General features: G+C 38.0%; 1 protein-coding gene and 1 long non-coding RNA gene across 3 annotated transcripts in view; one reads left to right on the top strand and one right to left on the bottom strand.

The window, feature by feature from the left end:
- RGS21 (regulator of G protein signaling 21) overlaps window positions 1–14,021 on the bottom strand; it is a 44,942-nt gene that overhangs the window by 10,956 nt on the left and 19,965 nt on the right. Inside the window, exons 2-4 of one of the 2 annotated variants that reach the window (XM_006203642.2) lie at window positions 11,122–11,196; window positions 6,609–6,685; window positions 3,295–3,461 (exon numbers count right to left, since the gene is read on the bottom strand). In XM_006203642.2, the coding sequence (XP_006203704.1) occupies window positions 3,295–3,461; window positions 6,609–6,685; window positions 11,122–11,132 (255 nt within the window). In that variant the 5' untranslated portion in view covers window positions 11,133–11,196. Of the gene's footprint in view, window positions 1–2,406; window positions 2,548–3,294; window positions 3,462–6,608; window positions 6,686–11,121; window positions 11,197–14,021 lie in introns of those variants that run through there. The other variant, XR_012063607.1, reaches the window with a different exon arrangement.
- LOC140688785 (uncharacterized) overlaps window positions 2,541–14,021 on the top strand; it is a 58,971-nt gene continuing 47,490 nt past the window's right edge. Inside the window, exon 1 of the long non-coding RNA XR_012063608.1 lies at window positions 2,541–2,775. This is a non-coding gene — a long non-coding RNA (uncharacterized lncRNA). The remainder of the gene's footprint in view (window positions 2,776–14,021) is intronic.

Below are 14,021 nucleotides of genomic sequence, written 5' to 3'. Positions count from 1 at the left end.
TGAGGTCCATTGGGGTTATTACCATCTCTCATAGAGACCTGGAAGTTCCAATGCTGTGGGCAGTTTTGCCTATTAGAATAGGAAACTGAGAACCATTAGTAATGTCAGTCTATCAACAGGGGTCATTTGGTAAATTTAGTATAGTCTAATTGTAAATTGTGTGATTGCATCAATTAAACATACTGTCATGTTAGCAATTTTATAGATAGGAAATAAAGACATAAAAAGTTGAAAAGAAAGTAAATGGAATTTAATAGACATCTGGATAACATGACTTTGTCATTGTACTCTATTTTGGGGTTTTCTGTCAAGGAAATTGGTTATAATTTTGCTCCTTTGTAAGAATCAGTTATACAGCTATGACTGAGTATAAAAAATGGAGAATACTCTCATGAAATCTCATTCTTGAATTAATTTTCTGCTTATGACAATCATATTTTCCAACCTCCATATGAAATATATCACCTTGTCTTGTTAAGTCTGCCTACCAGATAAATCCAGACCTCTTCCCAGCCTTTCTTTATCTCTCCTGCTGCCTATCCAGCCGTAACCGCCTCCTCCTCATCAGCAATATCAACATGCTTGTGATTTCTGGAGAACACTAGGGGGCTTTGTTCATCCCTACTACACCTGTGCCCTCAGTCTGAGATATTCTTTCTTCATTTGCTCTCTTGATAAATATTACTTATTTTTTCATGACATATCTTTTTCATGTGAACTACCCTGCAAAACCATCCCTTCAACTCTCCAGAAAGACTTAGCTCACTCTTTTCCACTGTGCTAATAACAACTTCAAATTATTAAATTAATATATTGCTTATTGTGTATTTGACTGGTTTTATCACATGTCAGTCTCTCCTTTTACTCTGACTTCATTGACTTCACTCAAAAAATTAATTTAATGAAGTAACATACTAAGAGTTGGATTATATTTAATATATAACTGAAGAATTATAGATACCTTGAAGACTGCAATTGGTAAATAAGAGACAAATGCCCATTAGTAATTTAAATTGGAAATAATTAATGGCAAATAATAGGAAAGATAATGACTATTTCAAATGTAGAAATACACTTTGCTTTCAATGAGAATTTTGTCATATCTAAAAATAACATTTTTAGATACTTCAAGGAGGCAATATAATCTACTATTTGAAAATCAGCCATAAATTTAATTATGTTTTATGTAGTAAAGATTAATTAGATGGACAAATTATTAAAAACTATGAAAGTTTTATATCCTAAAATAGTAATTGTATTGTTTAAAATTATTACCTCATAAAATTATTTTGGAAGGAAAGAGGAAAATAGGCAAACCTCTTTTGTCAATATTGATAATTTATTATATATCATAACTTTGAATTCAGCTATAATTAAGAGATTACCTTTCTTATTAGAAGATTTTTTCATACATAATGCTTGAGAAGGTTATCCTAAAATAATCATTATTAAGTAGATGGATTCATAAAGAAGAAAAAAAAATCTGGCTTTCAAACTAATACTACAGAAAATAGGATACTTTTAGAGCTGATTTCAAAGACTTTTAGGGAATGACACATTAATCAACGTGACAAATCTTATATACTACAGTTTCAGTTTTCCAGAATTATTTATTGATTCTTAGATAGTGACTGATAAATGAGTGTTGAAATAGGTCCACAGGAGTTAAGTCATTTTCTCTTTCCCCTTTTGAATTCCAGGCTAAGTTTCAGTGCTTCTTATGTCTACAATGTTGTGCTCTGCCAATACATACAGCAGTAATTAATGTTCATCTAAAACTTGTACTGTTGATACGGCAACTTTATGCCCTAGGTTTTCGGAAAGTGTTTGCCTTTCATCTATTCTGTCCTCTGTCTTCATAAGCACAGTAACTTCTCATACCATGAATTTTAATTTCGGATTAGAAAATACAGTTAACTGTCACTTAGGAGGATATCAGTGTTTCAACTCTGTAGGGAAAGATGACGTCTTGTACTAGTAGTTTATGTTTGGTGCCAGAAGTTTAATGTAGCTTCCCGTTTGCTGCTTATCATTAAAACTCTTTGCTTGTATGTTATGTTCAATGAGGAACCAAAACAGTTTTTAAATATAAATAGCTTAAACTTTGAAGTTAAGCATTTAAGGGATATGCAGAGATGATCGTGGTGTGGTTCTGGATATTAAGTCAAAAATAAATGGAATGTTACACACATTGAACACTTTTTGGGGGACTATTCTCAGTGTCATTTCAGGTTTTCTATTTTCCTGATCTTAAAGCAGCATAGGTGGGTCCTGACCACTGGAGACAATGCCTCACGTCTTTGGCTCATTTTCACCGTCGTAGGGTCAGGCCGCTCAAGACGGCTGTGCTCTTGCCCTCTGCACATCCCCTGCTGGACCAGTGCCTGCTTCACCTGCAGCGCTCACCTGCCTGGCCTTCCTACGCGCCAGCCCCAGGCCCCAGCTGGTGCTTGTTCTCATCAAACGGGCGTGAAGGGCGTGTCCCTCTGCGGGTTTCCCTGGTAACCAACGCGGCACCCTGACGTCACTTCCGATATAACCGCTAACCTCCCCCTGACCCCGGGGAGCCAAGCCTGGCACCGCGTCCTCCGCTGCGGTCCACCGCACGCTGGGGAGTCGCTGCAGGACCTCGCTGCCGACAGGGGGGCTCCCCGTCCACTAAACGACTGACGTCTCTGTCTCTGACTCGGGGCTCCTACCTGCGTCTCCAGGCTGGGCGGGCACAGGCCCTGTAGGCCTGCGGAGTGCCGCCCAGCAACCCACCAAGAGATGACGGTAGGCGAACCCCTCTTTTAGAAGCTGAGACATCATTATATGCTATTATGTGGGCCTCCAAAATATTAAATGTAAAGAATTTATACTGTGGTTAGTAGTTTTTTCCCTCACATAGATATTTTAATTTAAAAAATTTTACTCAAGAAAACTATTCCAAACTGACCTCCTGGTTTACAAAAGGAAAAATGAAAGTGAATTTTAAATCCAGCAGCACATTTAAGTGAGATTTCTGTAGGGTTAGCTGTAGAGCTGTTTAATTTGAGATGTTAGACACTGTTTTTAAGAGCCTGCCTGTTGTGCGCAGAAAACAGAAACGTTTAAGCACATAGAAGTGCTTAAAATATTTGCTGAATCAGTACCAGAGGGTCATCTTAAGGAACTTCTGTTGGTATTTACAGACATTTTCTGTTTGAGAACCTAGTGACAATTTAATTTCCCTTGAGATGGACTTAGCGTCTTTCACCAGGGAGCAGATTTGTTAATGGATGAAGATTCACTGTCGTGGAATATTTCACTCACCTCTTTCGGGGCATCAGCTTCAATGAATTCAGAATAAATCATCCTGGCTTTGGAAGCAATTTTTTCTGTACATTCCGTTTTCTTAAAGTCTTCACAGGCAAGCCAGAACTCAACATTTTCTTCACTAAACTCTGATTTTAGGAATGTTCGAAAAGCATCTAGACCGGCTATAAAATATGTGAGAAAAACTTGTATATCACACAGTGCAGTAATAAGGCCAAAACTAGAACCTTGGATAGTGTGAGCATTTGAGTATTCAGTAGCAAATATTGTCATCCCTCTAAATAAAACACTTATGTACTTTATTTTTTAGCTTTAGAGAACTGTATTTTGGATCAGTAGTCATAAACATTAAATATTTATATCTATACTTCTGCAATTAAGATTTTTTAAATTGAATAGCAACAGGTAACCTTTGAAATCTGGGATTCCCATTGCTCCCACCTCTTCCTGTTATCTTATTTTCAACCAAATTTACCCATTTATTATTCCTTGCTCCCATAAATATTTAAGTTTGTGACCATCTGTTTAGACTCTTCCTTTCTCTACTTTCCTCATCACAGTGTGCCCTGAGATACTCTTCTTTGGAATATACCTAGAGCTCCTTTGAGAGGGTAATTTTTCTAAATCTTTCAGGGCTAAGGATGGTTAAGAGTGCGCCTCTACTTAGGTAGGTTAGAATCATCATCATCAAATTCCCGCACCTGACTGAACTAAAACGGGACTTTAAGTTGATGTTTCACACTTGGCACCTGCTGACCACAGTATGTGTTCCTAAGCAAGAGTGTATCTCAGAGGAGGAGACACCGTCGGCAGGCTTGGTACTGGGAGGGCTTTGCCCTCCAAACGGTGGTGGTTTCCTCCTCCACCTGCCGTGAGGGCCCCACTGCCTGCGCTCAAAGCAGCTCTTCCCCGGCTGTGTGCTGGGAGCGGACTCTTCAAGTTGCCAAGCAGGGAGAAATAAATTTATGGGGAATCAGGGGAAAGGAAACATGGACTAGGAGGAAAAAAAAGGAATGATCCGAGAAAAGTATACGAAAAAGGGGCCTGAGTTAGTCTGTAGTTGTTGCTGCAGGAAGGAAGCAAAGTGAAGGTTAGTGAAAGAAAAGAGAAATGGGCTTTATGCAGCAAGATGAAAGTGTCTAAAACACTGGATTAAAAATAGATTTAACCATTTTTTTAATTATTTGAAATAGAGTTGAAATAACAAGTCGTTGTGAAAGGTTATCAGGTACCAATTAAAATTCTCAGTAGACATACTGGAGAGTGCAGATGTGGTTAATTTGTGAGCACTATAAAAATTCAATTAACTGCATGTTTCTTATATTTAAAAATATATCTGAGAAGCTTCTGTGACACAAATTCGGGTTATAAAAATTCTGTTAATAGCACAATTAAAATTTTCCATGAATTTGGTCCAAACAATGGTGGATTCGAGAGGTCCAAATAGAATTTATACTAAAATCTATTTTATATATAAGTTAAAGTATGCTTTAGTAATGCTGAAAGAATATTGTAGAGTCCTACCTGGCACTATTTTGTATGTGTCACTAAGGCGTAGGAAGTTTTTTCCCAGTGAGGATTAGCTGCATGCATCCCAGAGAGCTGGGAAGTTAGACATCAAGAAACTGTTACGTTTTCTCCCATCCTGCCTTGTTGATGAAGGGCCACATTGAACTAACGACTATCAGGGTCTTTTCTCCTCCCATTGTTCTGTGTAGGATACAAGGGAACAGAATAAACAACAGAAGCTGGGGCAGTTGTCTCTGTCTTGGACACACTGTTGTTGAACTACTTTCTATTTCTGTACATGCAATCTGAATGTTCAAAAGATGTCAGGGGACTTTGGAAGAATATGCTGCATATAGTCACAATGATATTATCCGAGGGTGCTCTCCGTAGTGGGGAGTGGCTACCGGTTGGGTGCTGCAGGGGTGACAGGTGGAGCAAGTCACAGTAGGTGGTGGAACCAACACTTGGATCTGTGCCCAGTACCCGCCAGGCATATGCTCAGGTCACAAAACGAGTAGATAGTATGGTGAATATGGTCTTTAAAACATTAAAAAATATGAGAGCTATTTCTCTGGTATCACAAAAAGCAAACACCAATCAGCTTTGCAAATGAACCTAGGACGTTTCTACTTTATGTGGGCATGAGGTATAAAAGCCCAGGAGGTTTGCAGATGGAAGCACTTGCCTTCCTCACAACACCTCCCGTGCCCTGTTCTGTGATGCTGTCCCCAGAGCCCCTGGCCCCCAGGGAGCCAGCCAAGTTACCTCCTGCAGAGACGCTCTCCTGAAGCCCTTAGCAAACCTCGTCTATCTTGCCACTTACGTATTTAAGGAAAAAAGAAACATGCCATCCAGAACTTACAAAACACAATCCCACATTCTTGGCATCTTTAACATGTGTTTAGTTGGCTTCTAGGAGTATTGCGGATTATTTTATGTCTGTGCTTTAGGAATTAGTTATTTCAGAATCATAGAATCGGAGTGTAATTTCATCTAATTCAATCTAACTCTATCATACAAATAAGCAGTTGTGAAGAATTTATTCAGCTTTATCATGTTCTAAACTTTTCTAATATTCTCATACTTTATACATTTAAAGTGGAAATTCCATTTGATTAGAACAAATAGTACTGCATTTTCAACATTTTCTATGTGTGTATAATGTCATGTCTATTTCGTGTGAGACATGTTGCAAAGCAGGATTATTTATGATGAAAACTGAAGTTCTAGATATCTTTGTAAGTGACTATTTTGTCTTAAATTCTGGGCTATTTTATTTATAACTGACCAAGATTATCTTTTTAAGTCATGATATCAACAATAAATATACAGCCACAATGTACATATTAATAAATACACATACATTTAGATGTTTTTATATTCACTAAAATAAGAACAACTCAGTTGAAGTAAATACTTAGACTATATTTTAGCCTATAGGACATGGGAAACAAGTGATTTATTTAAATTTTCAACTTTTCAATAGTTCGTGCATTTCTTTTCATTTGTAGCAAAGGTAGTCATGATACATATCAAATGATAATGAGTCTAAGGAAATGACAAGTTTATCACTTATATTGGGGGTTTTCTTTATGTTTTACTGTTTGGAGTTCCTATAATCGTACCTTATTTTAGGTCCAGCCTAAGTCCATTTAAACATGTGTAACTTTGTGTGGCTTTTGGGAATCTTATACTTCCAATATTGATCAAACTCATACTTTGTAACATGTCTACAACTTTCAGAATTTAATGATTTACTTTTAATCATTGTATTTTTAAACCTTTTATTAGTGGGGTCTTACCTTGGCTGGTTAAAAGCGTGTCCATATTTTCAGACCACGCCACTGCCTCTGCTGTTGGTGACCTGTGGAAACAACATCTGCCCTTGACAATAGCATTGTGATCTTTTTCTTCTGTAACCTGTAGTAATATTTGAGTTACATGTACTTGTTGAATTACGTCATTTAAGTGAGCTTTGCATCATTAATTAAACTGCAAAAGGTCAACAAGAATTATATAATATTTTTCCACAGTGTACAGCAGTAGCAAAGCAAAGCGAGATGCAATTTGACATGAGCAAATTATTTATTATTCTAGCCAACATTGTGAACAATGTTTGCAAATTCCTGGGCTCTCATAAAGGCGCGCCAGAGAGATTACTCATCGTTCTATATAGTAGGGTGAATTTCTTCCCGATTCTGTTAGTTTGTGTGGCATCACTCTAGTCTATTCCTGAAAAGTCACCATGATAGCAGTAGTGATGATGAACTATTTTCAGCAGTAGTGGTGGAAGAACTATTTTCTGTGTTTCCACATTATACAGAATTGTCCATTTCATAATTATGCATCTCAAGAAAGTTTTTAAAAGTCTTGGTTAAGGATCTCTAACATGGGATGATCTTGAAAAAGCTTATTTATAGTATTTTGAGAATTCCTTCCCCCACTCTGAGACAGCCTTTATTTCTCTTTAGACTAGTATGTTTCCAGCTCTGGGTTGATTTATTTAAATCTAAGAATCTGTCAGGACAGAGTAACATCTTCTCCGAAGCGGTCGAAAGATTTATTGACTTCAGTCTTCTGAAGAAGGTATACTTTGGAGAATGTGATGTAGAAATAATAAATCAGGTTTAAGATAGAAACTTTTTGAGATGTAAATATATCATGCATTATTCCCCATAATAAACAAAGATCCTGCAGAAATCTGCCCCCATCCATGGAAAGCCTCTGCTGCCCAGAAAAAAAATCGCGGATGACGGCTCTGTGCTGTGCAGAGGACTTAGTCACGGAAAGGAATGATCTAATTGAAGGTTTCTGTTAAAATGATTGATAATGAAATAGTCTCACATCCCGTCATTCTTAGAAAATTTTATATTTGCATATCAAGGCGACTAATCTGAAATAGGCTAGTGTGAGCGATGCTGGTGTGAAGCAATTTCTATGCTTTTGTATTCTGTTACTTCCTGTACCTTTTCCGCAGTTTTTGTTACTTGTGTTGACATTGCCTGTGCTCCCTTCTGCTGTTGCAGTTGTGGTTGTATTTTCAGACAGTGAAGTCTGTTCTCTTGGAGGCTACATGGGGTACGGGGGTGGGGTATGTGATGGAGAAATTATTTTACCATCTCCCATTAGTTTTACTTCCTATCTCCTATGTCTTTTATTTCCTTCCCCAGTGGTGGGCAGATGATTTTCCCTTCTCCCTTGATCGACTAAATCTTTGGGACACAAGGTTTCCTGTAAAGCCATTTTGAAATGGTGGTTTTTCACTCAAGTGAACATTTAAAAATACATAGAGTGTTCAGTTTCGATTTTTCATAAATGGAGAACAGGACCCAATCCTAGACTTCATTTTGCATTGAAGAGCTTGTGTGTGCTATAAAACCTGTTCCTGTATTACAGTTATGTTCTACTTCATATATGACTCAAATATTAGGCCTTATCAAATATTAAAAATTCTATCAAACAGTGCAAAGATTATCATAGAATCTCTTAAAATGCACATGTTTAAAGTGCTGTCTCTATTTGTAGACTAAAGTTGGCATGGTATTCAAATTTCTACTCAGTTCATGTGGAATATATGTTAATGAATAAGGCAGAGAAGAGTTGGACTCCAAGTCTGGCCGTATAGTAAACCCCTTCTGAATGAGGAACAGCCATCAGAAAAAAAAAAACCAAAAAACAAACAAGCAAAAAACAAAACCCAAAACCCTGAGAAACAGAATCTAGGCAAAATTCATTCAAGGATGAACATAGGCTCCTCCATTAGTATGTGAGTTCTCTGATGACAGGGAAAAAAACATTGTCTTCCAGCACCAAGAACAGAGTGTCTGTTTCAAGAAATATTTGTTGAACATGTAAATAAATTGTGAATGAATGGCCAGACCCCAAATAGAGGCAGGCACGAAAGCCTTCATGCAACAGGGTATTGTGGCTTTCAGGCAGCTGGGAGATGACACTGATAAGGTTATTCAAGATATAGCTGAACTGCCTTAGCTTCAAAGTGTGTTCTGGGTGAGGAAAGAGGGGAAATGGCGTGGAAACATCCCTGAGCAGCGACAGACCACGGAGCTCACTCTTGCCCCTGAGCATGTGAAATTGGAGGAAATGGACAACATCCATTCTGACGGCATAAGCCAAAAGCTGGCATAAGCCAAAAGCAAAAGGAATATTCAGTGAAGAACTTATTGGATACAGAGGAGTGTCTTTGGAATGCAAGTGTTCAAGTGAATGGAAGCTATTCTTACCATCTTCAATAAGGTAGGAAAACAGTTGGGGAAAAAAAAAAAACCCAGAAAGATGAGAGCAAAGTCTGAGAGATGGTGTAGAATCAAGGGCAAAAGAACAGTCCTACTGTTTTGAATTAGATATACTGAAGTATTCCAGATACTCCTTAGATACAGAATATTAGAGGTAATGGAATTAGAGATACCAGGATATGCTAGCATTATTTAAGGTCCGCCAAATGGTAACATGGTTTTAAAGGGGAAAGTCGCCCTTCAAGCCTCTGGGAGAAGTACATACCCCTGCTGGCATGTAGTAATGCCTGGAATGCCCACAGCTCACTGTTTTCTAATAGATTTCAAATCTGACTCGAAAGCTTCAATCTTGACTATCTGATATGATGGAAGGATTGGTGGTAACACAGTACATAACTTTTCAGAGATTAGGTGAAATGCAACTATTAAGAAACAATGTGAATTTAATGTTTAAATGTTTTCATTTGGGGTTGATTTGTATAATTCTGTGGAAGAGTAACTTACTGCTATATATGAATAAACTGAAAGCTAATTTTTATAATAGCATTAAAATGCACAACAATGTATTGAATGTTTACAATCTATACCACACTGTGCTAAACATGTCATATACTTACCTCACTGAATCCTGAAAATGACAGTCGTTTTAATCCCACGTTACCCAGGGGTAAGGAGGCACAGACATGCTAGTAACTGGTTAATATCACACACGTATTAATGGGCAGTTAGAATTCAAACACAGGTTTGTCTGCTTGTAAACCAGATTCCTCAATTCTTCCTAGAACGGTTGAGTCAACATACATACGCTTACACTTTGTTCATGTTTTGGAACATCTATAAAAAATGTTTTACATAACTTTTAGAGTGCTTTTTGTGTAATAGGATTACTACACTTCACACAAATATTTCCTCTAAATAACAGTTAACTTTCTGCTGAGTAGAAATTACTACAATTTTTCAGAAGACAGCGATTCTTAGATTTTGTACATTATCAAATGAAAATAGGACATGGTATTAGATGTGACTGAGAAATATGTTGTACGTTTTTCTAAATGCAACTGTATGAATGTTAAGAAAAATCTATAGAATTAAAGTTGGGAGATAAAAGGGTAGCTTGATTGAAAAACAAACTGATTTGAATTTTACTTGACACATGTTACCTTAAATAAATGGAAACTATGTCACTCCCTCCCTCATTTCTCTCTCTCTTTCTCTCTTTTTCCCTTTTATTCAGATTTTAGTTGTAACTTTACAGAGCTCTTCCCCTTTGTGCGAGCGCGTTTATTTCCGGTTCAAGTTGTGATGCACCATCAGAGTTACTTTTTTTGTGCTTTTGATTTGTCGTGAAAATTCACGATGTATCTCGAGCCAAAATCGCACTTAGTACTGAATGGGGTTTTGGCTGACTTCTTTCCTGTTTCCCTCATTAAACGAGTGCCATCAAGACCAGCAGTCCCCACATTCTGTGTCCGAAGAACCAGGCCAGATGGGAACTGCGTGAAAGCTACCAGTTATCTTGCTAATTGCGCCAGCTAGGACCAGTTGTACTGCATGAGAAAATGCGGGCTCCCACAAATGAGCTCGCCACACTCAATTAGCGGCGAGCCGGAGAACGGGGGATGCGCGCGAGGAGCCCGCGCGCTCGGGGAAGTGACAACTGCTGCCTTACCCGGCACTTAATACCTGTTTTCACATTTCTCAGTCAATGTTGCAACAAAGAATACTTTTTGCAAGGATCGTATATATCATATGCCTTTAACTCGAATTTTAATACTTTGGAAAATCTTCAGATAAAGAGAGCTCAGAGGTTTTTTTCCACTTTGTCACCTTCCTGGATCTTAGCAAGCAGAAAGAACTGACTGTAAGAGCAAGCCATGCATCATTGACATATTTCAGAAAAGACGAAGAGTGCAATGGAGAAAGGAGAAAAAAATAAATCAGGGGGAAAGACAATTAGCATATTTATCATAAATGAAGGAAACAAAACATGGAGACTAATGAAGACTCAAGTGTTTCACTTGTACATCTTCTGAGATAAAAATAGCTTTAAACAACAACTCACTTCACTGGCATTTTTCGTTCCACTGTCTGACTGTCACGGATGACGCCGCGTTTCTCTTTCTGACTGATCTTCAGGCTGAAGGGAATGTAACAGCAGCAACATTACAATTAGTATGCAAATAACTATCCCCTGGGTTACAAATTGGCATTCTTTAATCATGCTATTCTTGGCTTGTTTCATTTTGTTAACTTTTCAGTGGTCAGATCACTTAAACTTCTAAGTAACAAATAACTCTTGAGTAAGTGCGACATTTCCTTGTGTCTGTGGCATAACTGAAAAGAATTCCATTTGAAAGTTTGGTTTCTAAAGTTCATATGTATCTGCTTACAGGGTAACTATTGTTCTCATGGGGTAAATCAACTCAGGAAAAAACATTAGATGAAATTCAGTATTCACCTTTAGGTCTTTACTCTGTCTCAGAGATCATTGTTTTCCCTTTGTTCTTTGATTTTTGGGAAGTCTAAGGAAGACTTTTTCATACTCAGTTTTACTGCATATGTTTAAGGATTTTTACGGTTTTATTCTTGGACTGAAATATTCTAGCACAAGGCATCATACTTCTTTTAAAAAAACGTGTGCATTTATTGCAGCTTAATAACACGCATTTCTCTATTTAACTATGCAGCCCAAGGCATTTTGTGCCAATATTTCTTTATGCAATGCTGATGTTTGAGAAAATAATACTTGAATATATTTATCACCATAAAGGCCTTATATTGGTATTTTTATTTGTAGTCAAAAGTTTTGTGCATGTACCACCCACGCTTCATCAAGCTCTCATGTCAACGCAACGGAGTTCTTCAGCAGTAAAATCCTACTGGTATATATTCATGACCCGTGGTGTCAATTAAACCCTCCTGAAAGATTGACAATTTTCTGGGTGGAAGAAAGAAAGGAGTTGGAAGACAGCAGAAAATCTGCTTCTCCCTGAGTTAGCATTGAAACAACCCCATTTCGCTGATCTACAGAAATGCCAGAGGATGCTTCCTCTGCAAGTGGTCCTGGGCTAATGGGACTCTTAGAAATTGAAGAGATGACCTAAAAAGTCAGTGTATCGTTAGAAAGGGAAGCTGTCAGTTAGACCAGTTCATTTGGTTAATTCAAGCACCATTAAGTCATGTGCTTATGATATGCAAAAATGGAGTCATTAAACATGTTTCGCCTTGTTTTGCTGAAGGAGGATAATGTAGTGCTCACTTTATGATAGATGCTTGAACATGGTGCATTTTAGAAAAATAAACTGTCCAATTTTAAAGACCCTCATTGTAAAAAACCATGTTAAGTCAGTTAAAAAAATATTAGCCAGGCATAGACTTATTTTACATTAAAAGTTTAAAACAAAAATTGATAATTCTATGTTGAGTTCAGTGCAGATGCTAATACACTCTTTCTCTTACCTCCTTGGACACACACAGTTGTTATTTGTTTAATGTGTGCTTCCTGTTCCTTCCAAGCTTCTTTTAATTGTTCAGGAAGAATAGAATTGAATTTTATTTACCAGATTGGAAGTTCATAATAAACAAGCAGGTGAGTAAATAAACTGTCTTCAGAGACTGCGTGGTTCTTCGTTGCATTCAGTACATCCTGAGGAAGGATGGCCGTATGCAAGTATTGTTGGGCCATCTCATTATCACCAGCTCTTAGTTTCAGGGCATGCAGGCTCCATTATCAGAGCAAATGCCTGGTGGGGGCTGAATGATGCCCCCAAAGGTGACCGGGTCCTAATGTCCAGAACCTGTGAATGTATCACCCTACACACAAAGGGATGTTGGTGTTCTAGATTAGTCAGATGGGCCCAGTGTAAGAGGGGACAGGGGTGTTAAAGCACATAGTAAAATACGTGAGCACAAAAGAAAGATATTGGAGTGACCTGAGGAAGGGGAAAGAGCCAAGAGATTCAGGAAGCTTCTGGAGGCTGAAAAGGGCAGAAAAACAGATTTTCCTCTCAGAGCCTCCAGAAGCAACCAGCCCTGCCGACACTTTGATTTTAGTCCAGTAAAACTCATTTTGGACTTCTGACCTCCTGGACTCTAAGATAACAAATTTGTATTGTTCTAAACCACTAAATAGGTGGTAGCAATGGGCAGCTAATTAATCCAAGGAACCTGAGTCTTTAAAACATGACTGAAAAGAAGATAGGAGTGGAATAAAATAGGCAGAGCAGTGAGTTTGTATAGAAGGGTGGATGCTTCCTGCTGAACAGTAATCTTGACCTCTCTGAGCCTCTTTACTGCTGAAATGGAGACAGTATTTTTTTCGCAGGTTATTGTGTGAAACTAAATGGAAATATACCAAGACAAAGCATCTTACGTAGTGCTACTTGTACGTGTTTGTTTCATATCCTTTCCCCTTATTTGACATTCAGAAAACCATAGTTAACATGTAGCATGGGACTCTTACAGACAACACTACTGTCAATCAATGGCGGTGTCTGTGTAAGGATACAAATTTTTGATAGTTTACTTTGTGTAATAAATTACAGGTGTACAATATGATGGACATGATAGGAATATAAAATTTTAATCAGGCAGTATGAAATTGATGATTTTGGAAAATGATGAGGCTGTATTGTGGAATGATTTAAAAATGAGGAAGAAGGCCGGTGGGAGAGTTAGAAGTAGAGTATAGTGGTCCACGTATGAGATGACAATGGTTTGGACAAGGGCGATCAGAGAGGGATGGAAAAGTGAGCACTGGTCGTGTGGTGCCTGGGTAGAAGGGGTGGGATAGAGAGGGTCAAAGGACCAGATTTCAAACCTGATAGCCCAAAAGAATGGTGTTCCCAATGGTAATCATGGCAATAAAATAAGAAAAGCACGTTTGGGGAAGTCACTAGGTAAAAGAAAGCTTAGAGATAATGCAGAATGTTGACATGGGTTGATGAACTTTACAGTCAAAGG

The sequence above is a fragment of the Vicugna pacos genome, chromosome 23 (assembly GCF_048564905.1).
Source record: "Vicugna pacos chromosome 23, VicPac4, whole genome shotgun sequence".
Classification (NCBI taxonomy): domain Eukaryota; kingdom Metazoa; phylum Chordata; class Mammalia; order Artiodactyla; family Camelidae; genus Vicugna; species Vicugna pacos.
Note: the sequence above shows the minus strand (reverse complement) of the source record. Positions and strands in the feature narration are given on the sequence as shown.